General features: G+C 33.8%; 1 protein-coding gene across 4 annotated transcripts in view; it reads right to left on the minus strand.

Annotated features, from left to right (window-relative positions):
- The window catches only part of CEP290 (centrosomal protein 290), a 55187-nt gene that overhangs the window by 23494 nt on the left and 7781 nt on the right, over positions 1-23912 (minus strand). For 3 of the 4 annotated variants that reach the window (XM_064450495.1, XM_064450485.1, XM_064450493.1), the window contains exons 13-31: positions 23375-23498; positions 22660-22832; positions 21999-22161; positions 21168-21268; positions 20977-21061; positions 20383-20495; positions 17241-17325; positions 15704-15846; positions 14789-14953; positions 13747-13896; positions 12643-12758; positions 10302-10404; positions 8797-9027; positions 7995-8168; positions 6365-6476; positions 5331-5536; positions 3032-3183; positions 1919-2030; positions 149-604 (exon numbers count right to left, since the gene is read on the minus strand). In XM_064450495.1, coding sequence (XP_064306565.1) covers positions 149-604; positions 1919-2030; positions 3032-3183; positions 5331-5536; positions 6365-6476; positions 7995-8168; positions 8797-9027; positions 10302-10404; positions 12643-12758; positions 13747-13896; positions 14789-14953; positions 15704-15846; positions 17241-17325; positions 20383-20495; positions 20977-21061; positions 21168-21268; positions 21999-22161; positions 22660-22832; positions 23375-23498 — 2964 coding nt within the window. Of the gene's footprint in view, positions 1-148; positions 605-1918; positions 2031-3031; positions 3184-5330; positions 5537-6364; positions 6477-7994; positions 8169-8796; positions 9028-10301; positions 10405-12642; positions 12759-13746; positions 13897-14788; positions 14954-15703; positions 15847-17240; positions 17326-19392; positions 20190-20382; positions 20496-20976; positions 21062-21167; positions 21269-21998; positions 22162-22659; positions 22833-23374; positions 23499-23912 lie in introns of those variants that run through there. The other variant, XM_064450502.1, reaches the window with a different exon arrangement.

Consider the following 23912-nt stretch of genomic DNA (forward strand, 5'->3'; position numbering starts at 1 on the left):
ACACAATAGCTGTCCCATTCTAACAAAGTGTATTCTGAAATCATTAGGTTCTACATTGAAACAGACATTTAGGGAACAAGCTGAACTGAAATGTAATTTAAATGCAGATGAGATGAACAAAGCTATTCAAAGTTGTAAGAGAGCAAACCTTCTGAGCTCCTCTTGTATCCTTCAATGCACTTATTAATTCTTCTAAACTTTTCAGTTTTAAGTCCATTTCTAATGCTCTGTTTTCTGCATTTCGACGCTCCTGCTGGGCATGCTGAACTTCTTCCAGGATCTTCAGTTTGTCATTCTGTAGCTGAATCATTGTTTTAGAGAATTTTTCTTGCTGTGCTAAAGGCAGAGCACCACTAAACTGTCGCCGCAAAGACTGAACTGTCTGTTGTAGATGTTTGGCTCTATTTCTTCCTTCCAGTCGGGCAAAATATAAGGCTTGCTCTCTCTCATCAAGCTTCTGCTCTAAACGTAGATTATGGATCTCCACCTTCTGTAGTTTTGATCTAAGTGTCTCCAATTTACCTACAGCAACAGACTCACTACCTTGAAGGGCCATGATATGTTGATGCAGTTTTGCAATAACTGCTTTTTCATCTGACTGCACCTAAGAACAAAATATATAAAACAAATTTATTTTTCATTTTGAATATGTTAATTCAGTGTATATGTAGATATAAACAAGCTATTATTTTTTTCTATTTTATATATATTGCATGTATTTTATTCCATAGATAAGAGCAAGAATTAGCCTCTAAACCCCAATTTTTATTTTTCCACTATTGTTTCTACAGCCACATTTCAAAAGCACACCTTTTCAGATACTTATCTTAAAAAATTTATTTTTCCAAAATACCAGGAAATGAGGAAGAAATGTATACCTAAACTTAGATAATATGGTAACATAAAAGCTGACAAAAGTGTTATATTTAGGGACTCAAACCTTTCTAGAACATGAAAATAAATCGCAATAAATTGTTTCAGCTAACAACAAAGTAAGTCTACTACAAATCTTCAAGATCTGGATGTCATTGCTTGTCTAATAAAATACACTCTAACTTTCCTGATATAATATTTAAATATTGACCATGAGCTATTAATCATATAGGAATAAATATTACCTAAATAACATGAAAAAAGCTCAGGATCTGTAATAGCTATACAGCTAGAAATGGAAATTAAAAAAGAGAGAAGGGACTAATTAACATAATATAGAACTCTTGAAAGGGTATGGTGTGCTGGTTTTGGCTGGGATAGAGTTAATTTTCTCCACAGTAGCTGATATGGGGCTCTGCTTTGGATTTGTGCTGAAAATAGTGTTGATAGCACAGGGGTGTTGTACTTACTGCTGAGCAGGGCTCACACAGAGTCAAGGCCTTTTCTGGTTCTTACCCCACCAGCAAGTAGGCTGGGGGTGCACAAGCTGGGACAGCTGACCCCAATTAACCAAATGTATATCCTGTACCATATGGCGTCGTGCTCAGCATATAAAGAAGGTGGAAGGGAGCACATGCAGAGTGATGGTGTTTTGTTTTCCCAAGTATCTGTTACGGAGCATGGAGCCATTTTCCTGGAGATGGCTGAACACACCTGCCTGCTGAGGGGAAGTAGTGAATGAATTCCTGTTTTGCTTTGCTTGCTTGTGCAGCTTTTGCTTTACCTATTAAACTGTCTTTATCTTACCCCATGAGTTTTCTCACTTCTCTCCCCCATCCCACCGGGGGGGAGTAAGCGAGTTGCTGTGTGATGTCTAGTATTCAGCTGGGGTTAAACCATGACATATGGCCACTACAAGGACCAGCTTGCTGAGACCCTTCTGAAATTCTTTTGCAGTTTCGTAATTCACTATCAAATCACTTCATTTTTTCTCACTCCAAGGAAAAAAATCCAAACTGCAGTCTTAATAAATGTTGAACTTTACCTGATAGTCTAAAATTTGCGTTCTAAGAGATTCCACTTCTTTATCTCTGTATTGCTGGCGTGCCTGCAGAGCTTCAACTTGCATTTTTGCTACATCAGACAGTTCTCTTAACCTTACAGGGAAAAGAAGAATATTGTGTCACTTGAAACTACTGAATCAAGTTTTTCTACATAGAAGGTGCTAAGAAAGGATGCTTAGTATGTTTCCTCATATCAAAACATTTAGAAGACACTGTTCTTTTCAGCATACCCTTCTCTACTATTCAACAGCCCCTGTTATGAAAACTCTTCTGTATTGCCTGTCAACTTTTTCACAGGACGTTTTCCTGCAAGTTATGCAGAAGTTTGCTAGCAGTAACCTACTCCAGGAAAACAATGCCATGGTTTCACCTGAACTAAGAACCTCTGTCCTCCCTCTCCCGCTTCAGGACATAAATGCTCAAGAAGTATCATTCTCAATTCCTTTCTCTGCTTCCCCAAGCCTGATCACTCATTTTCAGTTTCAAAAATCACTGCAAATATCCCCACAATCTTCACTGGTTTAGAAATGTAACAGGATTACATTATTTACTCAAAGACAAATGCCTGTATCAACGTATCTTAAAAAGTCAGTTTTTCAATTTTTGCATATAAAGTTAATCTTTTAAGTAAATGGCAACCCCTGCTCCACTGCAGTTTAATCTTTGAGATATCTATGACTCTTTGAAAGTAAGAATTGCTTTCCAATTTCTTTTACAAGATTTTAAGGCATTTAAGGGAGGTTGTGGCACAGAAACAAAATCAACCTCAATTAATTAGTTTGAAAATACTAGTAATAGTATTTTAATAAATAAAAATGATAGCACTAGTGTGCATCTAAGTGCACACTTACCCATGTCTATACAGGCCAGCACTTAACTCCTTGTTCAAATCACAATGAACCAAATTACTTCCTTTACAGTCATGAATTAAATGCTTCATTTTCAATTCCAAATTTGGCATACATAAATGCCAAAAAAAATTAGGCATTGAAAGTTATCTGTTAGTAATACATAAGCAGTGTATTAAATAAGCCTACAGAGCCTTTTTGCATGCTTCTGAACATACTGCATTAGAAATTTGTTACAACACTTACTTTGATACTTCCATCTTGAGCTCCATCTCACGCTTCTCTAGGTCCATGATTTGTCGTCTGTCTGCATCACTTACTGCCTTACTTACACTCTTTGACAGTTCATCTCGTAATTCCTGTTCCACTCTCTGTGCCTCAAGGTTGATTTTGGTGAGCTTAAAAAAACACCACAAAACCAGAAACAAACAAAATGGTATCCTAAGCACAAAACTGCTCCCACCCTGCAAAGAAAAAGCAGTGCCAAAAGTATCTTTTCTTTTTTAGTCATTATAAAACAACTGTTCTGCTGTGTTCAAAAAACAATTTTCTTTCCTCTCTGCTTAAACATCTTTTTGTTTGCAGCATTGCAAACACATAGGAACAGATTCACAGGTTGGCACAGAAAAGGATTTTAAATGAAACACAATTTTTATTAGTGAATTTTCTTAAAACCATTACCGCAATAACTTGCTCTTAAACTAAAATAAGAAAAAAAAACAGAGTAAGACTGCAAACTCTTTACAAAATGAACAGTCTTACTTATATATTTATATACTATCCAGTATATTTGGATTAGTAACACAAATACAGGTTATAAGTGCCAACACTCACTATAGTGTAGTTCTTTTGTTCTTTCTAAAGAGAACTTTCATAATTAAATGATATTTTTTCAAGCAGCCTGATTTTTCAAGTTGATCATTAAATAGCAAGTAACCAACGTTTCAATTCACAACAAAGAGCATTAAGAGAAGACAGATACCTGAAAAGCATTAGGCAATACAGAGGAGCTTCAGGAATTTATTTAGTAAATACAGTTGTGGCAGATTAATCTGATACCACTCCTTAATAAAATAACTGATTTCCTAAACAAACAAAAAAAGTGTGGTGTATCTTCTTATCTGCACTTCACGTATCTGAGGCAGTACTATCTACAAAAATAACAGTTGTGTTGAAGTAGATTTATAAGTTCAGAAGGAGATGTCTAGCAGACTTCTGGTTATCAGTTCTTAAACTGGTATCACTTACAACTTTCATTAATTACCTTAGCATAATCTTGGTTTATACATAGAAATATATATATACACACACAGAGACAACTAGCTCTAAAATAAAAGCAATGATGGCAGATTAGGATGCACTAACAACAGGAGTATATGAAATAAAAAAATACATGTCCTGGAGCTACAGAAACGAGGAAGAAAGGGATACACAGAGGAATTAATAGGAAAAAATTGTGGCATTAGGAGTTCATCAACTCAAAATCAAGGAAGACCAACAGACCTAAATGTATCACAATACAGATAATAATATATGCAAAAGAGAAAAAGGGAAATGTGATCCTAGGGTGCATCACCTGTGGTATTTCTTAATAAAATAAATGAAGTCATGCCATCGGAAAGGCTTTAACAATATTGCCGCTGGAAAGCTTTATACGCTTTCAGTTACTCCATGTCCCATATCTACTAAAATCAAAACAGTGTAACAAACACTACTAAAACAACAGAGAGATGGGGAGTCCAGATAACAGCAATCTAAAATAGCTCGGCTTAAGTCTAGCAAAGCACAAGGAGAGGGAAATTAATACAATCTATATCAACAATCCTGTCAACATAACTATTCTTTTTCTTCCCTTGTGTTTAAATTATAGGCCAATATGGCACAAGAACAAATGTGTACAACTGCCTATAAATAAATTTAGACTGGAAATGATAATAAAGCCTCCTACTATTAAATAAGGAATTTATGGAACAAACTGAAAACATGAATAGTGGGGACAAAAAAAATCTAACAAGGTTAAGACTGATACAACAGGAATGCTAAGGATCATCAGCTTCAATGGCACATGACTTCTCTTCTATGCCTGCATTACAGATGACGTTTGGCATGTGACAGAGGACATAGCCAGTCTGTAACAGAATCATGACACTATCATTTGCAAAAGGGATGCAAAGGTCTACATTTTCCAAATCATTGGTAATTAAGGGAAAATTAGCAGAAAAGGGATCATATGAATTAGACACAAGAAATAACAGGTCAAGAACAGACTCTTTTTTGCAGTCTGCTGAAAAACTAGCAATCTGTCAAGATGCTCATCATGTGCTTTACAGATATTAACTAATGTTTGAAATTAACTACTGACAAATTAATTAGTTGTATTTTCTATGAATGTTCTGTGCATGCAAAATTGCAGCTCTTAAAGGCAGCTATATTTTGCACCGTAAGCTTATTTGCCAGTCGTGACACAAAACTGATTCTTTTTGAAAACTCAAAAATATGCTTTGAAGACGTGTGAGATTATGTTGTTAAACTTCAACAGATTTACCTCAGCAAATTTTGTTTCCAATTCAAAATTACGTTCTTCTATTTGCTTTACAGTGCTCCTTAAATGTTCATACATTCGTTGCGAATGTTCTGCTCTCTGTCTTTCATTTAGTTCCTTCATTTCCAACATTGTGATTTTCTTAGAAATGGACAAAATCTCACTGTTGGTTAGCGCTTTTGTGGCCTTGTCCATGGCATTGTCATCCCCTACATTAAAAAATATTTAAATTAGGGAACACACAAGCTGCTTCAACTCCAAAAATACTTTATACCATGAAAGAGAAGATGAGTTTTGCCTTCTCTCTCAGATAAAACTTTATCAAAACACCTGTATTACTTTTTTAATGCAGGCATGGTTATCTTGCCTTACTATATGCTTGAAAGGTATCTAATGTGAATGAAATAATATTATCCGTTATAAATGGGTATATCTGCAACCATGGTTATTGAGACTGATAACTATTTTCAGTGAAGCCTTTCACTTCATCCTTAATTCAGCTGGTAAATATTCAGGGAATTTGATTTGAAATCTGTAAAAGCAATAGATGTGGATGAATTCTTCTTGAATAATGAGTATGTAAACTGTACACAAAGAAGCCTCAGCTATCAAGAAAAAAAAAATTTGTTACAGAGCATGAAACCAGGAAAAAGAAATAATTTTCCTGACAACCTATGAAGTACTTTGACTGACAATCAAAATAGCATAAATGGCACCTTATTAAAAACAAACAAACAAAAAACCCTGTGATGTTGCTTTACAAGTTCCAGCTTTTACACCCTTGACCCAGTAACCCACGAAAAGCCAATGTGGATTAGTTTCCAAAGGAAGGCACCAAACCTGGTTTTGGTCAAATAGATAAGTAAAATTAAATAAACAAACAAAAAATTCACCCCCAAAATTAAGACCATTAATGAAAGATACAAAATAGTTTTGACTCTTTTTGTTGTTGTTAAGATACATAAATTTTAAAATATTACTTTTACACAGGACATACCATTTGATTTTTAATGCTGCAATATAACTTTCATACTTGCCCAGTTTAGTCATCTGTTCCCAAGCCTGTTCCACAGTGTGAAGTTTCTCTTTCGTGATCTCCAGTTCCTTATTCAATAAACTTATCTGTGCTTTTAAGGATTCATTCTCACGCTGTAGGACACAAAATTTGCAACGTAACGGCAAACTATTTAACTGTAAGAGACTTGATTTTTAAGATATATATAAAATCTTTTAAATCAACAGATTTTACCTATGCACAACCCGTAATCTACATATATGGCAACACAGAGCGTAAGTTTCCCCCTAAGCATAAAAATGTTAGTCTTTGCTCTCTGTGTTGTATCTTACTGTCAACGAGTATTACCGTGAATATTTATCATCACTGACTGTTATTCGTAGAGTGTCTAGAATTAGATGAAGAAGTCTATGTTTGTCATACTAAACATCCCATTAACAGTAGGAAAGAAAGAAGTACTTCTGGAGGATATTTCATCCTGCACTGGATATTTCACCTTGCATATAAATACGTTTGAGACAGATCATATGCTTCTTTTAGCTCTTTTTGGCATCTAATATGGTGCCAAATATTAGTTTTGTAAATATTCCTTCATTTCTCCAAATAGAAACACAAATTTCCAGATTAACCAGTACAACAAACTGAATACTTCATATTACTTTTCAATTTTTAATTTTCTAAACACATTTTTAGTTTGCTATTGATAAATGATTCTCTTGGTCTGCTGAAATAGGCAATTCAAATTTTCATACATACAAAATTCGACAAAATAGAGAAGGAATCATTCATTCTTAGGTAACACAAATGCACCTACCTGTTTCAAAGGCGACAAATGTAATAGTTCAGTAAGTTTACCCTTGTCAACCACAGAAACCAACAGACAAGAACATGACGTGAGTTTTAACTACTAGTTAACTACTGCTTCCTTGGACTATTATTTCTGACATGAATGAGAAGTGGGAGGTAGTAACGTATCTTGAAGACAGCTTTGCAGTTCTTGAGAAGACACTCTCTTCTACTTGAGAGTAAAAGTTCAAAGGAATATTTGCAGTCCCTACAACACTTTGAAAAAGCATTGTGAACAATCTTTCGTTATTTTTTTTAATGGAAGTGAAATTCCAAAGATTTTCTGCCTTTTGGAACTGAACTTTTCCTTCTTTTAAGTCAGGAATTAGTAAGAGCACTTACTTTGAGAGAAAAGTTTGAAAGTGTTTACATTCATTCTACTTTCCTCCAAAACCAAAGATGATAGCCAATACTCCTTCTGCCAGAATTGTTTTGGTAATCAAAGAACTAAAAAAACTTTGTGAGGGAACACACCCAGAGCTTAACTTAAAAAAAAAAAAAAAAAAAAAAAACCCAAACCACCAAAACAATTAAACAAACTGCTTTTATGTATGCCCACTGAAATAAAATCTGGGATTTTGTTTCTTAAGCCACTGAAAAACACTAGGTAAGAAAATTAAAATTCAATAGCAACAGTAAGACTGGCGCCAACATCTCGTACCTGCTATGGAAATGTTATAACCAGCAGTTCTAGCATTGTGACTTCCATTCTATTTTTTTGTTAAATGAGGAAAAAAAGAAATAATGCAGAACAGATGTATGAAGATGTTTTTTCCCTTAGGGTTCTAACGTAACGCAAACATTACCTCCATGTGTTCCATGTTTGTTGTCCGTTGGACGAGCAAGTTATCTTTTTGTAACATATCTCTGTATTTAGCAGTTAATTCATTATACTGCTTATTAGCCAGTTCTAGCTCAGACAATGGCACACTACCATCCAACACTTTTTGCAGAGCTGCAATCTTAAAGCTAGCCATTTCCTATGAAAACAGTCAACACAATGGGTTAGTAAGGTCTGCTAGATTTTTAAATACAAAAATTAAAATTACTTCACAAAAAAAACCCCACTTAATATAACACTTTAGAACATGATATTGGTTTATTTTATTAAATTATTGTCCATCTTCAGAAATAGCTTGCAATAAACACTGACAAAATTTTTCTGGTATTCTAACGCTCTGTGTAATTTTATCAATAGTTGCCTTTTAATCGTAAGGCACTGTCAAAAACATGTTTTCTAATATGATCTTAATAATATTAAATTCTATTTTTAGAATATAAATATATCTAGAATATATTCTAAATACTAAATAAAAGATCAGTTAATACAGGCCCCAGCAACCTGCAAGACCAAAAAGTAAGACTTGCTTTCATATGACTTTTTCAACAAAAAGAACCTTTTGGAGCAACTTCAGAAGGGGAAAACTGACAGGTTTCATACTATGATGCTATTTAAATACAAATAATGTTTTGACAAAATTTATGACATCATTTAACAAGCACTTGGGTAATGCATTCAAGAAACTAGCACTGCCTCCTGTTAAAAAAGTGTATCTATTGCCAAATTGTAAAAGTAAAAATGTGTACTATTACTACTATAAACTATACCTTGAATCGTTGCAAGTTTCCAATCTTCTCTACAACTGCAGTCTCCATGTGTGTTATTTCATCCTTTAGTCTCTCATTTTCTTTTCTAAGATGCCGTTCCGTTTCAAGTAAAGTGGTATACTGCCTTGTTAGTGACCTTTCATTAACTCGTAAAACAGTTATTTTTCTATTATTTTCTGCAAGCACTTTTTTTGCTTCATCAGGATCCATCTGAAGAGCACTGAGTAAATTCTGTAAAATAGTTTTTTAACAACAGCTTTGGACAGAAATATGGTAAAACTCAACTATGTAGACAAGCTTTCTTGTATATTTTTTAATCTAGGTGTAAAAATTCTGTTAAACTGAAATAATTTCTTTGCTAATAAAACATATACACACATTCAACACATGCATGAGTATACAATAGGAATAGAAGCTAAATAGATCTGACTGACTAATTGGAGTTTTAGTTAATGCTGACATTTTCAGAATTTAGAACAAAAATAATTCTCTGCATACACTGTCATCAGTCTTCCCCCTTTTACTAGAATCAAAACAAATATATTAGGAACAATTTTCTAAACCAAATAGAATTCCTGTTGTTCCTAACAAATACTAGTACTACTAATACTACTTTGAGGACCGAACCAGTATTTGTAAAGTAACCACAGGACCCCTCCTACGAAAACTTGCCCGTGTTTGTGTGTTATGTGTGCACACACACGTTTGCATGCATGTATAAATCCGAGGTGGGTGGGCAGACAGTGGGAAGAGGGAACTACAGCAACTCAGGTCACAGAAGGCACGTGAGCTTTAGCTTTGCTGTCACACACATCAGCTTGCCAAGGAGACAGGGAGTAGAAATAGGAGCTCTAAAGTCCCAGATTCCTATGAGCCTAATGAAGAAGAGTGAGCAGGCAGCTAGAAAAAACTCCTGAGTCCTGGAAGTCTGAAGCTATATAAAAAATCCAGCTCTGTGACAACTGGCAAAGATTTAGTTTTTCTGTTCAAGAAGGCTGTTTTTCTTAAGATTTGAAGATCAAGCAAAACATTTTCATTGATCATTCACAGTGAATTAATTTCAGAGAAATGTTTGATCTGAAAATGTTCACCTAATTCTAATCAAAATTACATACTAACAAAAAGTAACACTAAATAATAGTATGTATTTCTTATAAAGTGAATATAACTGTGCGAATGTAGATGTGTGGAATGAGAAATATTTGGGATTAAATCCTGAGTGATGCTTAGAGATTTTTAGGTCTATAGTAACATTTTGTATGTGCCTTAATATTGTGGTTTACCTTTTGTATTATTCATACTGATTACGAATATATAGTTCACCAATTCCTAGTTCATTACATTCCAGTAATAAATCAATAAACCACTTCCCTTCTCTTTTGATTTGAATTGAGCAGTTTTCCTCTGCAACATTTTTCCCATCTAACAAATTATGGTATTTTATTAAAACCCCTGTTCTATGTGTTAAAAGCTTTTTTAAAAATTAAAGCAACAAAATTACTTACAGAATATGCCTTTATTTTTGTAGCATCCTGTTCTTTTTGCTCTTCTAGCTTTTTCTTTTCCTCTTTCATATCTTCTGATTCTTTCTGCCAGCTTTCCTTTTGACTAAAAGAGTAATTAAATATTTTAATTTAGAATGGTTAAAGACTTGATGATTTTTAAAACTAAAAAAGCAGTAACTTTTAGCAAAACTAAAAGAGAACCTAAAACAGCAACCCTGAAATACTATAAACCAAGACACTTGTTTTTAGCAGTAATGTAATTTGAAAAGGACATTATGAATTGTAGATGGATTACTGAAAAACTGTCCCCTCTGTTTAGGCTGCAGCTGGTTTAATGATTAAAATAATTCTTGAGTCAAAGTGTCTTATCTCTTCTACACATGTGTACTATGGTGCAGAGATGGAGATGCCTTACTCCCCAAAAATATAGGCACATGGTGTTTAATCTGCTTTAAATTACATGCTTGTATTATAAATAAATTACTTTCTTGCACATATCTTTGTAAAAATAGGCAAAGTTTGAAACTTTGCAAATGAAAACATTTCCACTTTACCTCTCTGGAAACTCTAGGTCTCCCTTTATAGAAAGGGAGACAAAAATCATAATACTGGTACTTACCATGCTGTGACCCCGGAAATGGGCCATTTCTTTTCGAAGCAGACTACCCCCAGCAGATTTCAGGAGATATTCACAATTGTGCCCAATAATTTGGCTGATAAGATTTACAGCTAGATAAAATGGTTTGGCAAATAATCAATGACTTTCCATAACTGTTTCCCTTGCATGAAGCACTTACAAACTGATTAGCTAAGAGAGACAGCTTGTAAGGAGAACAAGGCTTCTGCAGTTCCTGAGAGCCAGAATACCTAGGATGATTTTGAAGTATTTTTAATTAATCATACAGAATGGTACAGTATCATAAGGAAAAGATTATTCACTCATCCTCTGAGAATTCCCCACAGCACAGTAGTTAGCTTTTTCTTTAAATGATGTCAATTCAAATTTCCCTCAGGAAGTGGACAGAATTAAACTTAGGTTTCCCATACCCGAATTCTGCATAAGAGCTCTGACTTCTAAAGAAACGGGCAGGCAATAGGTGTAATATTAACTCAGTTTTTTCAATGGCTTTTGCAAATCTTTCCTTCTTTTACATGCATTTTATTTCAGATGCATAAAGGACATGATTTCCCACCCTACTTTTTCTATTTCAGTGAAAAACAAATAAAAACATAAAAAGATTCGGCTTCTCTGGCCCAAATTACACTCCTCTATCAGTTTTCATTTATTTAATTGGAAACAAAAAAAAGACTAGGCACTGCTTATACATGTCTAATAAGGAAGTTCCTATAGACTGTATAGGATGGCTTAGGCTAGTTTAAACAAAGTCAAGGGTATTTCAGAAGTAGTACTTTCTCGACAAAGATCTCTTAGTTTCTTCCATAATGGAAGAAAATGGAGGAAAAGGAAAGAAAATGCTCTGGAAGTGAGTCTTTATAGGATGCCAAGTCAAAGAATATCCTCCCCTGCCTTCAGTATGTAACAGGTTTGGAGAAGGAGACTTGAATCATCACCTTGTCCCAGTCATTGCAGATGTTTAATCTAGTAGTAAATGAGGCAGTATATTATAGCCTTCAATATTTTCAAAATGCAATAGCTTTGATGCCTCAGAGATAATGTTATCTGGGAAGTCTTAACTGATTCAAAGAACAAAAAGAGGGTCCTAAAAGCCATCCGGTGACTGTTCATCCCAATCCAAAGGTAGAGAGGACACAACTAACAGACTGTTAATTGAAGAACCCAAATCACCATATTCATCCCTATGCAGATGAAAATCTCTTTTTTTTTGACCGTAAGAAGAATTTTATATAAATTAGATTCAATGAAATATACAAAGGAACTAAGAGTCTGAAAGAAAACCAACTATCAAGTCCTGACAATCTGAAATTTTGAAAGAGAAATCTCTGACTGCATTTGGGTAAGTTTTCTTTTTTCTTCCCCCTCAGAAAAAAACTGTTAGGACCCAAAACTGAAAGCAAAAGAAAGTGAGACTGAAGAGTCCATAATAGCAGGTTCTAATAAAATACAAGACATTAGATGCAGAAAGCACAACGCAATCCTCATTACAAAGTATGCAATATGAACAGTCCAGCAGAAAATGTTTTTGTAAGAGTTTTCTGAATCTTTACAGGACTACAGAAAATATATGGAGTCCATATCCAAGAGCAGTAGCATTTAGGACATTAACCAAAGAACTACTTCAACACAGCAGCAAATCTTCTATTAAAAATTATTAAACATTTACCTAGTTGAATTCTTATTACTCAGAAAAGAGAAAAATACCTTTGATATTCTTTATACAGCAAGCCTTGTTGATGACGAATTACAGCAAATTTTCGTTTGTAGTCCTCTACTGCATCTTCTAATTTTTTAAGTAACTGTTCTTTATTTTCCAGTTCCTAATGATTGTTTTCCAAATAAAAATATTGAAGTGATTAATATAGGTTTTAGATACAAAAGGATTAATCAAAATGCCAGTTCTCCCTTGTGTTTTTCATGACAGATGCTTCTGTCATGGACTGTGTAAACTGCTGATATGAAATGTGTATTTTCTTTAGAAGCAACAGATTAACAAGTCCAATAAACTTTGTCATTCATATCAATAGGTGAGAAAGAGTGCATAATTGCACTGTGGATTACAGCCCTCAAAGTTCAAAACAACAGGACGTTGCTAGCCCCCTAACCGAATGTCTAACTGGAAAGCCACGTTTTCTTCTCATGTTCCCAAATGTTCTTCTACTTTATAATCATAGAGAGTTGAAAAATATTCTTTAATCAACAAAAGTGATCAGATACAGAACAAAATAATAATAATAAAAAAGTAAGTTCTTTTTACTCCAGTTCTCCAAGAGTCAATTCTTTACTATATGCTTGTCTGCTATGCTTCCCATGGAGTCACTAGCTTTGGCTTCAATACATTTATATCTCTTTTTACAAATGGTGACATATTTTTGACAAATAACAGAATTAAAATTCTTATGGTAAGTAAACAGAGACGTTTGCTGTATAGAGGAAAACTGTTCAGAGTAGGATTTGCACATGCAGACTCAGGTATGGAATCCAGACGGCAGTAAGAAAGAATTTCTCATAGAGAGGGTGCAACTGCAGTACAAGAAAGAGTGGGCAAATATTTAGATAAAAATTCACATTTAACACAAAAAAAATCTGTTGTTGAAAATGTAGTTAAGTATTACCTTCCAGGTTTACAACACAGCAAAATACTTACAGCTTTAAAAAATCAGAATAGCTCAACGAGTTTACTGGATGTCAGAACTTCAAAATAATTTTTGAGAGTTCTCCAATGTCCATACATGACACGGTACTCGATTTTGGAGGAATTAGGTATGTTTTACAAATATTCTTGATATCAATGACTAAATGAGTTACCTGTATAAGGTGTATTAAATATTCATTCAGAGAATTAATCATATTAACACTTGAAGGAGCCATTCCTTCTGGAAGATTCACTGTTCGGAAGACAATATTGGCACCTTCTGACTGACGTAATAAGCAAATTTCATTTTTCAGTTGTGCAATCTAAAGAAAAGAAACAAAACCATAAATAAATAGCTCTTGCTATTCAATAAAAAAAAAGTCACTGATGGAAAAGATATCATTTGCCTGTGCTACATCAGTTGTTACTTACAACCTAATTCACTTCCACTTACATTCTAAAGCATTCAAACACCTTTTAAAGTAACCTTTTCAAAATGCTGAGTCCATAAATCATTAAACGCATAATATCTTAAGCCAAATTTATGAAATGACTCCAGCAATCAGGGCAGCTTCGCATATCTAAGGATTCACCACAGTTTAATTCCAAATTGCTTAAAACACAGTGCATTTCTATTATTGCAGTGGTTATTTGTTCTCCGGTTTTATACTCTAACAGTACATAAAATACTGTTCTAGAATATTAGTTACTGGCAAACCTTTTTGCATCACCAAAGCTGTTCTAAAAGCCAAATTTAAGTTTGGGTTATTGTAAGGTAATATTCCATTCTTCATTCCTGCCCTGGAAGAAGCATTCCATAGAATCAGTTTTACAACTTAAAACAAGATACAGGATTTCAGAGAATGGTTCATCATTTTAGAACACTTAATCTCTGTTACTCATTTATAAATAATAAATGAATGACTACTGAATAAATCTGTGAGCTTTTTAGGGTACAGCTCTCCCCAGAAGATAGACTTACTTGGTGTTTAACATGATAGGGTATTCCAAGGATAAAGTAACATTTAGAAGAGTAAGATATGAAATTAAAATGGACTAATGGGTAGATCCAACACATAAATTTAATTAAGATTTGTATAATTACACTGTTCACGAGCTAAATTCAGTATCTTACAGATTCTGTGGTTTTGTTCTAAATTATCAGAGCAGCCACTTTTAAAGTACAAAATAAATTGTATAAAATTAATTTTATACCTTTTCGTTTGCATTTGCCAGCTGATTAGAGAAATTCGTTGCCTCCTTCTGAGTCTGTTTCAGTTCCTGTCTTAATTCTTCATTTCGTCCTGTTAGCTGGTCAACCTGAGCTTTCAAGTGCACACTAGCGTCAAAGATTCCCTCTGAATTCTTCAACTCCATTGCCTAATGCAGTAAACATTTAATTAACAAAACAGAGAAAAAGCGCAGAAAAGCTTTCTTTTTTCGTAATAAACTGGCGCCCCCAGGCTTAGACTACATGAAATTAGCAAAAAAGCACGAAATTTTAATGTTTTAAAATACACTTATCAGTTTCCTGGTGGTATATTTCACAGAATCACAGAATGGTAGGGGTTGGAAGGGACCTCTGGAGATCATCTTGTCCAACCCCCCCTGCTTGAGCAGGGACACAGGAACGTGTCCAGGCAGGTTTTCAATGTCTCTAGGGAAGGAGAATCCACAACCTCTCTGGGCAGCCTGTTCCACTGCTCTTATTTGCCATAGACTGCGATTTAAATAGTTACATTTTCCTGTAAAAACAATGATCTTTCTGGTAAGATGTTTGAATAAAGAATTTTTCTTAAATATTTCCTGCAGGTCCCAAAGAGATAAAAGACACATGAACAAATTTTTACCTAAGCTTTATGACTGGGACAATAACCTTGCCAAAGACAATTTTATACTATCCAGCTGAATATTTTTCTTTTTTTAATATTTATTGGCAATTCCTTGTTGCTGTATATTTTTAATTTATATTTTTAAAAAGGTATCACACTATGTATTCCTACTTGTAACTAAGGAAGTGCATGTATAAGAAAGCTACTATTTAATTATACAATAACCCAATAATTGAGGAGGCAAATAGAAGTCTGTATATCCTATAAAGCTAAACAATACTTTAGAAAGCAAGCTTACATTAACTAAACGATCCAGACTAGGGATTATTAAGGCTGTTTCTTCTCCCTTCACACTAGGATCCTTCTGCATTTCCTTGACAGCTTGCAATATTTCTTTCATTCCTTGCTCAAGTTGTTTATTCTCTTCTGATAATTCTTTTACTGTAATTAAAAATTGTAGATGTGTCTAAAAGCACTGAAGAAAATGAGTTAAGGTTTCCTAGGACATTTCATCATAAAACTTGTTGATTTGATATATTAAAAGAATGTTCATATTATATATAGACATAACCAATTAGGAAATTAAAAGTAGAGTTTCTAGGAACATCCAGAGAGTGCATTTTGCTGAAGAAATACCAACAAAACAATAATGAAATACTTCTTGGGAAAACATTTTACTTTATTGAACCTTCCAGTCTTCAATGTTTCCTGACACTATTTTCACTTCTTTACTAGCCTGTCTGACTGGCTTTCATCAGTCCAGAAATATGGCTATCTAGGAAGCGTTTGGTTGTAACAATGAAGTATATGCGAACCGCTGCATACTGGCAAAAAAGAACATTTAAATTATTTGGCTGTAATAAAGACTCTCAAGACAATGCTGCCACCATTAGTATCTCAGTGGAATTCCAGAGCTTCCTGCACTGAGCAAGAAGTCTGGAAACTTTAAACAAACAAACAAACAAACAAACAAACAAACAAACAAACCTGTCAGGACACTCTCTGCATCTAAACAATATGGCTAACTGTCCTGAGGACCCAGGAGTGAACTGCAAAATTTGGAGCAATTTGAGCAGTTTCACCAAGTCTATTTTGACATGTTGAAAATAACACTTGGAATTCACATTCTCTGGGGGAACAAAAAAAGATTCTTGTCTAGATAAATTAGGATTTTTTTTATTTCAGAATTTGCAAGCAGTGCACTTCAGCTAACATACATATGTACATCAGCATCAAATGGGTTAAATTCTCCAACACTTCCTTGGAGCCAGAAAAGCACTACAATTACACAAATAAATTGTGTAATTGTTATAAATGGGATCACTCACTAACTTGAAGCCCTTATTAGGTCTGATTCAGGAAGGAAAAACATGGAGATCCTAGTCTGATTTGTTTAGTATGAATAAACTACGTTTGTGTACTATCACTAATTTAAGTTTAAAATTAGCAACACTATATACATATTTATACACATGCACAAAACTATATACACTAATAAAAACATAAAATAAAAAAAGTCATTAATGAGAATCAAAGAAATTCCTATTTGATAAATGCCATTTACATTCATTGTTTTGTAATCAGTGTGCTCACACCTGTACCAATTCACAACCATAATTATCACAGTACAGAAGCATATCAGAATGATTGTATAACCTCCTGTGTACAGAGCAAACTTAATCATTGTGAAAGATACCAAAGTAAACTGCATTTGAAACAGAAACTGTGAAGACAGATATTTGTGGTCACAATCGCAGAAACAGAACAACTAAATAAGCAAACTATCTGAAGGTACCTGATAATATTCCCTAGTTTTAAAACAGATTGCAACTTACATTGAGATTGAAATTTGGCTATTACAGTCCTGTTCTTCTCCAAATCTCTCTCTCTCACACTTAGTTCCTTTGCAAGATACTCATTCTAAAGAAAAGAAGAAAGATGACTCAAAAACTGTAGTTTAGGAATTTTAGTACTAGAATTTTCATTAAGAGTCCATGGTTAAATGAGAATAAATCCTCAAAAATATTGCTAATCCATATTCAACAGTGAAATTACATAGTATATAAACCAAAATGAGGTGTTATATAGCAGGCAACAATCAAAGAAATAACCTTATATTCACAGCAACAAAATTATAAGGAAAATATTACTTAAACCATGAATAAACTTTATATATATTTATCCTGTTTTGTTTTGGTTCTTCTAAAACCTTATACTACCTGCACTGCCTGGCTTCTGCATCTTTCAAGATTTAATTCTGTATAACTATTTAGCATACTCTTGATCAACAAATCTGTGGATATCTGCTCATTCTAAAAAAAACCCGCAACAGTAAGTTTATTAGTATAGGATTCTATCTCCATTTATATATAAACATATTTCCAAGACTTCTCTTCCAAATTACAAAAAAACCCCACTTCTTTTCTACTGAAAATGCAGTTAGTAGGCATTATTCATTCCACAGCTTGGTTAACACAGTACTTTAAGAGAAATCACAACAGCAAAGCACACTCCTGTAGCATGGAAAAACTGTTGTATAATTGAAAAAAAGCCTGATGTATCTAGACGTATACTTTCCATTGATCAATTACATAACAGGCTCAAGAGAAACGCCATCTGTTCCAAAACATTTCAGTTAAAGATTGAAAAGACATATTTGCTTGTCTTACACATCGTAACCGCGATGTTTCCTCACCACTTTCTTAGATGGTTTCTCTCAGACAAAAAAATACATATTTTTATTTTAGCAATCTAATGTTCTAGTCCCAGCGTTTTTTCAAATTTGGTGTATGCCTTTATGAAAATTTTTCAGTCCATACATGAATCTCCTGCCTGAAATGGAACAGCAACAGAGATGGATCCACTGGAAGAATTACACAAGGTGTATCCCACATATCATTGTCTAGGGAAGCATGTATTCTTGGGACATGCAGCAGTTGGAACAACAGTCTGGTCCAGACCAAAAGTCTGTGAGGCTCTGAGGAACTGGCTTGGTCCATGCCCTAAATGCATCTCTAGCAACCAGCGCAATGTCCTCCACTATACAGAACACTAACACTGCATTTCAAGGTACCAATTTAGGAAGCTAACAGTGAATACTTTTAAAAATATGATTTATCACGTGAATAAAAGAAATCACAGCAAGCATCCTGAAATTGACTCGTTCTTTCACTGATTATAAAAAGTTTTCAAAAACCTTTTTGAGAATCTAAAAGACTTTATTATTACAGATAATTTTAATAAATAATGGAATTTTTAATTGGAAATCTTTTTCTGTGAAAAGATATATGTTATCTTTGTCAGTTGGAAGCGAAATGGATGAAAGGATAGAAGAACCAACTCAGGAACTTCTTAGATGTTTCCCAGAAGGCCTTCCTAATTCCTGAAGTCTAACTTTACACCACCTGTTCTCTCTGGCAGTAGGAGACATCCTCTAGTCAAAGAACATCTGCGTCTTTTAACAGAAATCTCATCTCCTGCTTTTCATACCAACAGACTGATTCAGTCTCCCAACTAACACTTCTAAATTACCATTTGTATTTCTCTGTATTTATTTAAAGCAATTTTTAAAAATAATCCTTAGACTATGTTCTTTAAAATGCAGTTGCAACAACTGATTTATATAAGATGCAAGGCTGTATGCACTAATAAGAAAACTGGTGAGTATTTTGTTTATACAGACGTGTAAGGTCTTAGGATAAAAACTGTTCTGTCTTTGTGCCCATCTATGTGCATGGGCATGGGTATTGTGCAAACTTTTCCACCAACAGAATGAAAATATATGCCTACATGTTTCAATCTTATGTCAACAAAATAATCTGCAAATTAATGACTTGGCACTTTTTTATTTGGAGAAAAAATGCCCAGTATTATTAGAACTATCCTATAGCTTTAATTAAGATGAAAGTAAATGAACACATCTTCAGTATTTTAATTTATCTTCTAAATAACTGCAATAAACGTACACATACTATAAAGGTGTCTCACCTGTGATCTAAGAAGGACTAATTCTCTCCTCAATTGCTCTATGAGATTTTCAACAGGATCTACCTGACCTGAGTGCTCTGACTGTCCATTTTCAAGTCCACTTTCCAAAGTTTTTACTTGCCACAGTTCTGTTAGGCATTTTTTTCCTCCTCTGTCTTCTTGAAAGGTAGTTAAATCAGAAAACTTTACTTGTGAATAGTCTTGCTTATCCATCAATGTCATTATTTGTGTTTTGTGAGTTACTGGCTTTCCAAGAGTAGATGCACAAGGAATCAGAGAGTTTTTGCTGAGAGATAGTACTGGGTAAAAAATTTCCTGTCCTGTTTGCTCTGAATTAGAAGTTAGGGACACTTCATTCTGGAAAGATGGTTTGTTTCTGAAATTTCGGTTATTTACCTCTGAGGTCTGACACACTCGCTGATGAGCAGAAAATGAATCTGTATAGTCTGATTTCAAGTCTCTTGACAACTCTCTATTGTCTGTACAATCTGTTATCCCTGATGTCTGTGTAAATTGTAGCTCTGGTGATATGAAAAGCTCTTTTATACTAAGAGCTTCAGAACTACAGTTGTCATTAACTAGTTGCCACTCCAACCCATCTTTTGAACCTACGCGAACTGAAGAAGTATTTCTATTTTTTTCCAAGTGATCTAAATTCTCAAGTATGCCAGAAGTTGTTCCAGGTAGATTTTCCACAGCCTTACTGTTTTCAGCTACATATTTCTCTGACTTCAAAAGTCTAACTGGTGCTCCTCTATTTGCAAGTGTGTTTCTCCCTTCCATGTTACATGAGCTGCTAGCCTATATTCACAAAAAATACAGAATATTCATTAGTCTTCTAAAAAATCTACAAATTATTATTTTTTTTTAATTTTTAAAAGCAGTTAATAAAAGCACCTAGAGAAATATTTGAATATTTACAAAATAACATTATTTTTATTTTGAAAGAGAAATACAATAAATGTTTATGAACTTGCTTTATGAACCTACCTTTGCTTGTACTTCTGCATTGTCATGTCTGTTCAAGAAATCCAACTTCCTCTTATTCATTCCCTTCTCTTCAGTAAAGCTATCAGTTAGCTGCACATCACCAGCATCCAATCCTAATTGCAAGTAAATGCACAAGTAATAAATTATTCTGAATTTTTAATTGGTCTCCAAGCAGGGGAATATATTCCATTTAGTCTATCTAAGTTCTAGTTTTCCACCTGCAAAGGAGCTGTAAACCTTTCCATTTGAGCACATTATGCTTCCCTGGGTGGGTGGCACTGAGTTGAAATTTTAAGATTTTTGAAACACATACATTATATAGATTTACTAGAAATCATGGGGAGATCATCCTGCATCTAAGAACTGCAAGCCAATGACACAACCCGCAGTGATGCATCAGTAGCCATCACATGTCAAAAAGCTACTGGGCTGTTAAGACTACAGAAATGCAAAATCACTTACACCTCTTCCTACAGATTCAATGAAGCGCATTTAGCCTTGTAATTTAAACAAACGAGTAAACATAACATAGCCATATTAGTAAGTATAGGCAGCATGTTTTTGAAAAGACAGTTTATAATTAAAAACTCCTACCTATTGTTGCAACTCTTCCTTTCTCCTGAGCCAACTTACGAACCTGTTTTTTCAATTCAATCCTTTCCTCTTCTAGTCTTTCAATCTGCATATTATTATTCAAGATCAGTATTCCATTTTGTTCAAATACATTTTTATTACGTAGCATAATAGATGTGTATTATTACACAAAAATAGGACTTATCACTTGCCTCTTGCAAAAGAATATGGTTTTCAGCTCTGTATCGCTGCTGCTTCAGCACTTTGCTGTTTCTGAATTCATTTAAATCAATCATTGTCTTTGGCTCAAGACCTAAAACACAATATATGCTGTATTCATTAAGGAGGAACATTAATGTTAGAAATCTTTAGAATGCAGTTAATTTAAACGAGAACATAACTGTTCAAGTAGAATTTAAAAAATGTTGATAGTTGAATATATATATTTCTATGTATGTACGCACATACAAACATAGAATCATAGAATGTCGTGAGTTGGAAGGGACCTGCAAGGATTATCAAGTCCAACTCCTGTCACTGCATAGGAAATATTATGGTCCATGTAATAACACCAGAAGAAAGCACCATTTTATTTCAATTACTCAAAAATCAAAATGCAATAAAATGCCACCGAAACTTAACTGTATTTATGTTTAGATTCTTCTACGTAAAAATAAGCCTGTTCGAAGTTTTCTCCTGTGTTTTCCAATCTAGCATTACAACTTCAGTATGTTATGGTCTCCAAATACCACATTAATTAAGCAGTGTACAGTCAAAGACGAATCAAAACCAAAAAAGCAGTGCAAAACCTACTCTCCTACTTTCTTCAGTCAAAGCAACCTGTAAGCCAAGTTTAGTCATGCACATTCAAGTTTAGTCATACATTTATGCTGTTTGTCCTAACTAAAACTATTTGCAAATACTAGCAGAATATACAGAATTACTTCCAAGTAATCACTTGGTATAATCAAAGATTTCCATTATATAATTCTATTTCAATTCTTACACAACAAATAATTGAAAACGTAATGGATAGAGCATACCTAAGCGCTCTCTGAGTTCTTCATTTTCATCAAGAAAATCATTTATTTTAAGTTCAAGTTTATTGACTTCCTTAATTAATGTTTCAATCTCATGATCTCGTATTTTTATTTGCTTTTTTAAATCTTTTATTTCAGCAACGGCCTCTTCCAAACCATATATTCCCTGCAAAAACCAAAATGGATAGTAAAAACAAAACAACCAACAGAGCATGTAAGAAAATAAATTATGAATCTTTCATCATTACACAGATAAGAAAAAATGTTTTTCAACCTGTTTTACTCTTCTGTACTAAACTTAGTGAAAAAAGTTACTGAATAAAAAGCAGATCCTACAAATCTGTCTTTTGACTATAGAGAAGTCTCTGCATGTTTCAAAATTGAGTCCTCTTACTACATGATCCTTCGAAGAATCGTATCTTGAGTGTTCAATTACTGTTCAATGGACTTTGGAAGCCCGTAAGAATATGTTAAAACTGTCAACTTGTAAAAATTGTTAAGTATGGCTAACAAATTATTATGAAAGAAAAGAGAAGGAAAAAAACCAGCATCAGAAGTAATTCATATAGTTTCTAATTAGAATACAGTCAATAAAAAATGGAAAGACAAAATTATCTCCTAAAAATATGGTTAAACACCCTGTTCACTCTGACAAATTTTTTACCAGTTCATAGTCTCTCATTCGTTTCAGAGCCTCAACAAGCTCTTTGTCCTTTTCTCTAGCGTCTGCTTCTGCTAATTCTGCTGATTTCTCAGCCTCCTTAGTTCTCTCTTCTAGCATTTTTAATTTTTCTTGCATATCCCCAATACGATTCTGCTGAGCAAGAGATAAGCGACCTGGAAAGAAAAACTTTGTTCTGTTTACAATGCAACGAGGAATTCATGCTATCAGTCATTAAGCAAGAAAGACAGACTTCAGATGACATTATAAAGGAGATCTTAATTTTCTGCTCTTTTTTAATTAAGTGATTACAAAAGACTACATGAGAGCTTTTTTTTTCCCCTAATTGTTCATTCAAACAATATTTGTAAGAAGTAAGTGTACATAAGGGACATCAGAGTTTATTTTGAATTGCATGCTACTACTCACTTGCAGTCCTTGATACAGCTGAGACCTTGCATGTTATGCTCTAACCTCTGCAGACCAGGTAGAGTTTAATTAGGCACTGTGTTACCCGTAAAACACAGTGAAGTACTGTGAATAAATTTAAACTCTTCACAAACATTTAATGAATGGAAATGAACAAAAAAATTAGAGACTAATATTACTCAAATACTTCAAATATTTTTCTGTATTTCTAGAGAATAAAGAACGCAGAGTAAATTTGTGGTTTCTTATTTTCCTTTCCATAGATATTAAAATAAAATGGCCATGTTACCTTTATCTTTTTGGAGATCATTTTTTAATTCCTCAATAACAAGTGCATTTAGTTCCATTTCTTTGGTATACTGTTCAACTTGCTCAGTAAGCAATCTTATCTGAGCATCTCGTTCTTGCACACCCTACACACACAAAAAGAAACTCCATTAAAGAATTCTTCTTTACTGACAGGCAAGCTACCAAAATAGAACACCACACAGTAAATGAAGACATTAAAAGTAGCTAATACAAAACAGTTCATAGAAGATCAAATATACTGTACTTACAACATAGAGTTCAGATATTATCTAGAAGTTGGGTATATAAAGGCAAAGCAGGAAAAATAAAAGAAAGAGTAAAAATAAAGCATTCAAACACACAAAAAAAATAAAAACAGTATTTTAGTATATAGATTTTAAATGGAACAGTTCTCTAAGATTTAGAAAAGTTTCCGATGGTACAGGTTTCTTAAAGCTTCCTCATAAACAATTCCCAGTGGGAACTGAGAGATACAAATTCAAGATTGGGAGGAATAACAATCCATCGTACATGACACC

Source organism: Phalacrocorax carbo, chromosome 1 (assembly GCF_963921805.1).
Source record: "Phalacrocorax carbo chromosome 1, bPhaCar2.1, whole genome shotgun sequence".
NCBI lineage: Eukaryota > Metazoa > Chordata > Aves > Suliformes > Phalacrocoracidae > Phalacrocorax > Phalacrocorax carbo.